The following is a 6,043-nucleotide window of genomic DNA, read 5'->3' as shown; positions in this document are numbered from 1 at the left end:
ATAATTTTATGGTTGCTGTAGGAGGACTTAGTGTAAGGCAGTAAGGCAGGCTGAGTGGAGCAGTCCTGGTTGTTCATTTTCGGTCCGCAAAGTGTGCATTGCAACTGCTGCCTCTTCAAAGTGCTTTCCTCTACCAGGCAGCACAATCTTATTTTCTGCAGGCTCATATTCAGACAGCTCCTCTTTCTCTGTGAGCTTGTTCCCTCTAAAATACACAAGACCCCTTCAGTGACAGATGTTATGTGCTGAGTGTGATACGTAGAGCTATGTGACATCTGGATGACGATGAACACAGCACAGATATTAAAATTGTTACTCCCTAATGTGACAAGATTCAAATATGTTTCCCAAGAAGCCAGGTCCATTCAGAAGAAAAGTTGTAAAGACGTTGCAGCAATGCACTGGCCTTTAAATAGAGATAGTGTTTCATAAAAGAATGAAGAACCACTTTGGAATGGGGCTTTTTATTATTGTTGTTGTTACTTTATTTCTGAGGACATTTGTGAGGGCTGATCTTGTCTTGCTTGTTCAGAGTCCTACCATTGTTTGTGTTGGGTGTAGTGACTGTATGAAGACATTGTAAGAGGGCAAATGAGACTTTTTTTCTAAAACAAATTTAACATGGTATAACTTTAGATTTTATCTTCTTATTCTAATGGTGAAAAAAAATCACACCAAATATATGAAATTAGTATGACATTTTACTTTTAAAAAATCTAGGGTTGGATTTGCATTCAGTCTTTAGTTAGCATAAAACATTGTTCTTGGAAATACCGAGCTTCTCATTCTCTCAGTGAGGGTAAAAGGAATTTTACATGTGTGACAGCACTGGGAAGCAAGACTTTTTCAGGGTAAATAAAATAAAGTTCTAGCAGGTAATGCTCTTCCATGGACAACATGCTGAAAGACATTGCTCTGGTTACACTATTAGGTAGTGCAAATGATGTTTTATTTTCTAAGAATAGTGAGTGTACTTACATACAAAACATGCCTTGTTCCTACCATTTAAATTATTGTGAATTGTTAGTAGCAAATGAGATTTTTCAGTCTACTCTTGAGCTCCTCGATATGACTATTTCAAGTGTAAGGAACAGATAAATGGATTTGATTTGTAAGCAAATGGTCTCATTGTCATTCCTCTTCAGCAAAGATCAGGGTCTTCTGAGAAGATGGGATGAAATTGCAGGCAGTCAAACAAAGGAACCACAGAAAACTCCTCGTGTTGAAGAGCTCAACGGAAATATATTAAGATGAGGTAACTGAACCTCAAGTCCCATGTCTCATGGGTTGGTCTTCAGGGAAATGAGGTCCAATATGTTTTTGTTTTTTTTTTTTTGATTGCAGCACTAGATGTTTCACTGTGCTTCTCTGTTGGCGATTTGGGGTGGAAGGGCAAATTGTGCTTTGCCATGACAAAGCCCAGTTGGTCAGCTTTCTCCCAAAACATATTAAAGTGAACTCATTCCAAAACAGACCAAGACAAGGGGTAAACTATGATGTAAAGTTTATATACAAGAATATAACATTTATCTGGAATATTTACAAGGTTAATTAAAGCAATATTTTACAACTCTTTCAGGTTAACCACTAGGTATATTACAGTTAAGCTACAGACGGTTTAATTTGCAAAATAATAAGAAAAAAAGTTGCATTCAGATGAACCAGCTCCAGAACCTGTTCATTTTTTTTTTCTCTGAGAGAAGGGCTCAGACTTGTGGAAAATAAAACATGAGAATGGTTAATATACTCTTATTGATGCCTATGTATCACATGCAAGAGTCGTAACATGACCTTTATAGTGTTAATATAGATGGCAAGCCATTTCACCTCAGTGAAAGAGTCGTACCCCCTGTGACAGGCCAGTTGCACACATGGCTGTCTTCTCTGCGTCTCCTACTTCTGCACAACAGACATGCATGTATACAGAGAAGCAGCAATATAAATGAACCAGCATTACCAAAATGAAGAGGGAAAACCTCAGACCAAAGTCACATTTGCAACCATAAAAAAAAAAAAGCTTTAAGTGAGATACTTTAATACTTCCCAAAAATAGTCATGATATTTTTTTTTTTTTATTACATTTTAACCTATGTACAGAAACAGAGGGCTCCCTCCCCTCTCGGAGAACGGTCGCTGCATCTCCTGCCCAGGGCATCTCGAGGCTCAGAGGAGCCGAAGCAAGAAGGTGCGGGAGGCCCAGAGAGCTCGGGACAGAGGAGGCTGCTGGAGGCGGCCAGAGCCGAAGCCACTAACACTGCAGTTTGCGGATGCTGCGGGAGAACCGCTTAAAAGCCCGCTGCCCTTTCTGCCACCGCTTCAGCGAGGTGATCACCAGTTCCCCAGCTTGCTTTTGCCCCATCACCAAGTAGGGGACGTTGATGTCGTTCATCTCGTCGCAGGTACACTGGAGGCCACCTTTGAGCCAGAGCACGATCTTCCTCAGATCCCTTTCCGTCAGCCCATTCAGCTTGTAGATGGTCTTGCTCTTTGTTTCGGGGGTGATCTTGGTATCCCCATTGATGTAGGCAATCTCCTTCACTTTTATCTTCAAGGCTAATGGAGTGAGGGGAGGGGGGAGTGGGATGAGGGAGAGAGGGAGAGAGATTGAGAGTTTTTTTCCCATTAGTGCACATAAAGAGGACCTGGGGAGGGAGGTGCTCTATTGCTAATTAAACTGTCAGGGCTGACAGAAGAGGCAGCAGGTGGCTCCATTTCTAAAGCCACAAAGGGCATGCAAGTCATTTCAGTTTGAATCAACCTTAGGACTGAGGGTTTTTGGGTTTCTTTTCTCCTCTTCCCCCTCCCCCCTCTTTTTCCTTCCTTTCTAAATTAATATTTTCTCCAGCTTTTCTCGTGTTTGCAAACAGAGAGAGGGCAGCTTTGTTACGTTAAGCAGCTCTCTTTTTTTTTTTTTCTGGGACAGGACCGTCTTCCTGAAACCCTAGAATATGAAGGGGAGGTGGGGAGGCGAGTACCTAAACCTAATCTGAAACCTGATCTCTGCTGTGGCTGAAAACTTCTAAACTTAATTTATTAGGTTGGAGAGGATTTTAGGCAAACCTGCAAGGAAATGATATTTCACATGCATTGTTTTTTTGAAAGAATAGATCCAGCGGAGGGCAAATTGGTCCAACAGCTGCATTCGATTTGGTGAAATAACTAAGAGGGGGATACAAGGTTCTTTAAGAATCTGTGGGGCATGTTTAGCTTTAGGAGGATTTATCTGAGTGCAATTTGCCAGGTCAAAGCTGTTGGTTGTTTTAGCAATTATGTCCCACAAGCAGGGTTCCAGTTTTGTTTTTTTTTTTTTTTTTTTTTTTTGGTTTGGTATTTAAGAAAAGCTTTTGAGTTATTACAGATATTTATAGTACAAATCTGTCTCCAGGTATAAACACTGACCTCTTATAAAAGGATTCCCCTCCCTATTCCCCTTTTCTCTTGAAATGCTAATGTGTGGATAATGTGCTGTTCAGTTGTCTGCGTTGAAGGGGCTTTCTTGTCCTCTTCTAACCCCAGATCTTCACATTAAGTTTATATCCCCAATTGTCTGTGCGTTACCTTCTCTGTCAAATGATATATAGAGCTTCATTCTTAATCTGTGGAGAAACTTTCTTTCTTGCTACACGGTGAGATTGGTCATGCGGCTCTTTCTCATGTGTCTAAGGGAAGCTTTGCTGTACCTCTCCCCAGGCAATGGTCTAGATGAAGGATTTCTTTTTTTCCATTTCACTTTCTATTCGGCTTGCCTGCAACATCCACATAAAAGAGCACTACTTCGAAACAGCGCACAGAAAAGGACTCTAACGGGGCCACTTTCTATTCGGAGATGCAATTTTGCGTTTCCTGACCGGAACGGTCGGACGCAACGGGACGGACGGGTCCATCTGCAGACGAGACAAAGCCCTGCCTTTATTCAGGCACTTCTCTCTGACTCCGCTGGGAGTTCTACCTGCTGCTAATCCCTCAACTTTTAACCAAGGGGCTCTGCTTCCACTTACCAAAGTCATTTTTGCAGAGGTTTTCCACGATGTCGTTATCGTCCTCGTTTTTGTTCTTGCAGGCATCGCAGACCTTGGGTGCTGGAAATGCAAGGGACAGTGCTCGTCAGGCTCGGGGAGAAAGGAACAGCAGGTGGCGTTGGGAACCCTTGGGGGAAAGCTTGGCGGCTTTTCCATCCCTCGATGGACGGACAGACGGACAGACTGCGCGCCTTCTCCCACCCTGCGCTGCCTTTCCACTTGGCCGCCCCTCACGTCGGCGGCAAGCCGCTGGAGGGGGACGCACGGGCTGCTTTTAGGGTCACACCTAAACCCAAACTTTTGTTTAAACGTGGAAAAACCAAAAGGGGGTGTGTGGTGGGGGGGAAACACCCCAGCCGGGCGCTTGAGCGCCGATCTTTGCGGGTAGAGGGCTCCCCCCCCCGCCGTTACCGGCTTGGGGAGCTGGAGTGCGGGGCGGCAGAGCTGCTCCCTGATTTGGGGACTGGCTGGGGACTGCGGAGCGGTGCCAGCCTCAGCCCCACACCCCCAGCTCGGGGGCTGGGGGCTCGGGCACCGCCGCGGAGCCGAGCGCGTTGATTGCGGGGCATTTGGGGGGCTCCCCCGGGCCCCCGAGCGTGATTCCGGGCTGTGAGGGCAGGGGGCCGCCCCTGCAGGGGGCTCTTACCTTCCCTGGTGACCGGCAGGATGTGGTCGCTGCTGGCCAGCGGGATGCAGAGGTCGTTGTCCTTGGGGAAGCGGCTGCAGTCCAGCATGTCGGGCCAGGGGAAGCCGAAGGCGGACATCACCGGGGCGCAGCTCTCCTTCACCTCCTCGCAGAGCGAGTGGCACGGCTGGATGATCTCGTCCAGGTCGTCGATGCAGACGGGGGCGAAGAGGGAGCAGAGGAACTTCCTGGTGTCGGGGTGGCACTGCTTCTGCACCAGCGGGATCCAGGTGGAGGCCTGCTCCAGCACCTCCTGCACCGTCTCGTGCCCCAGCAGGTTGGGCAGCCGCATGCTCTGGTACTCGATGCCCCGGCACAGCAGCATCGGGGCGGGGATGGGCTTGCAGTTGGAGCGCTTGTAGGAAAAGTCGGGCTCCCCGAAGGGGAAGAGCCCGGCGGCCGAGCCCAGGCAGTGGGAGGCCAGCAGGAGCAGGGCGCAGAGGCGGCGCTGCATCGCGGGGCGCTGCCGGGGCTGCTCGGGGTGCTGGGTACCGGGGTGCTGGGGTGTCGGGGTGCCCGGGTGTCGGGGTGCCGAGCGGGCCCCAGCCGGGGCTGCTGCCTGGCAGACGGGGACGGAGGCTCTGAGCGAGATGCGGGGGCAAACGGGAGTTTGCTGGATTTTTTGTATGCAAATGGCAGGGGGAGCGGGGGCTGGGAGGAGCCTGGTGACAGCCATCCAGAAAGGATTGGTCACTACTTTCTTGCTCTGCTTTTGCTCAGGGGGATTGTCTTTTGGCAGGAAATCCTTGCGAGAAACGGTGCCGGGCGCGCACGGGGAAAGGGGGGAGAGATCCCCGCGAACAAAGAGCCACCAAAGCCCTCGGAGCCCCTCGGCCGGGCAGGGGGGCTGCTTTCGGGTGCCGGGTGCTTCGAGGTGAGCTTTGCAGTTAACCAGCCTGCCCTGCAGCCGCCGGACCCTCCTCTGCCCCCCGGCCCGCCGTGCCCACGCTTGGTCCCTTCTCCTCCGGCGGAGCCGTGGTGATACCGCCGGCGCCGCTTCCCCATACCAGGGGCCGCTTCCCCAAACCTGGGGCCTCGCCAGCAGCTCCCCGGGCCCCCCGGGGGTGTTCGCAGGGCAGGCAGCGGCTGCGGGATGCCGGCTCCCTCGGCAACCCCCCGCCGCCGCAGCGCCCCTCTCCCAAAGCTGCACCGATCCCCGGCTCCCCGCTGCGAGGAGCAGAGGGCTGCTGCTGGCAGAGCCGGGCGATCCCTGGAGCTACAGCCCCTGGGTGGCCTCCACCACAAAAGGAGGTTTCCCCTGGGTGTGAGTGTCCAAGGGTTTTTGACATCCCACCACCTGGCACGTTCTTCTGGGGCCAAGCGTGGCCCAGCGTGGGAC

General features: G+C 50.3%; 1 protein-coding gene across 1 annotated transcript; it reads right to left on the bottom strand.

Annotated features, from left to right (window-relative positions):
- Positions 1 to 1,487: 1,487 nt before the first annotated feature.
- On the bottom strand, positions 1,488 to 5,414 carry SFRP2 (secreted frizzled related protein 2). The gene is made up of 3 exons (XM_035548909.2): positions 4,666 to 5,414; positions 3,999 to 4,079; positions 1,488 to 2,553 (listed from the first exon to the last, which is right to left on the bottom strand). The coding sequence occupies exons 1-3, from the start codon at positions 5,378 to 5,380 to the stop codon at positions 2,249 to 2,251; spliced, it is 1,101 nt and encodes a 366-aa protein (XP_035404802.1). The 5' UTR covers positions 5,381 to 5,414; the 3' UTR covers positions 1,488 to 2,248.
- Positions 5,415 to 6,043: the final 629 nt, after the last annotated feature.

Source organism: Cygnus atratus, chromosome 4 (genome assembly GCF_013377495.2).
Source record: "Cygnus atratus isolate AKBS03 ecotype Queensland, Australia chromosome 4, CAtr_DNAZoo_HiC_assembly, whole genome shotgun sequence".
Lineage (NCBI taxonomy): Eukaryota > Metazoa > Chordata > Aves > Anseriformes > Anatidae > Cygnus > Cygnus atratus.
Note: the sequence above shows the minus strand (reverse complement) of the source record. Positions and strands in the feature narration are given on the sequence as shown.

Bases quoted from the DNA above. Each gene is read 5' to 3' on its own strand.
- SFRP2 (XM_035548909.2), bottom strand. From the start codon at position 5,380: ATGGCTGTCACCAGGCTCCTCCCAGCCCCCGCTCCCCCTGCCATTTGC. The intron at 4,080-4,665 runs GTAAGAGCCCCC...TTGCATTTCCAG, and splicing joins CCTGCCGGTCACCAGGGAAG to CACCCAAGGTCTGCGATGCC. The intron at 2,554-3,998 runs GTAAGTGGAAGC...TCACTCCATTAG, and splicing joins CCTCTGCAAAAATGACTTTG to CCTTGAAGATAAAAGTGAAG.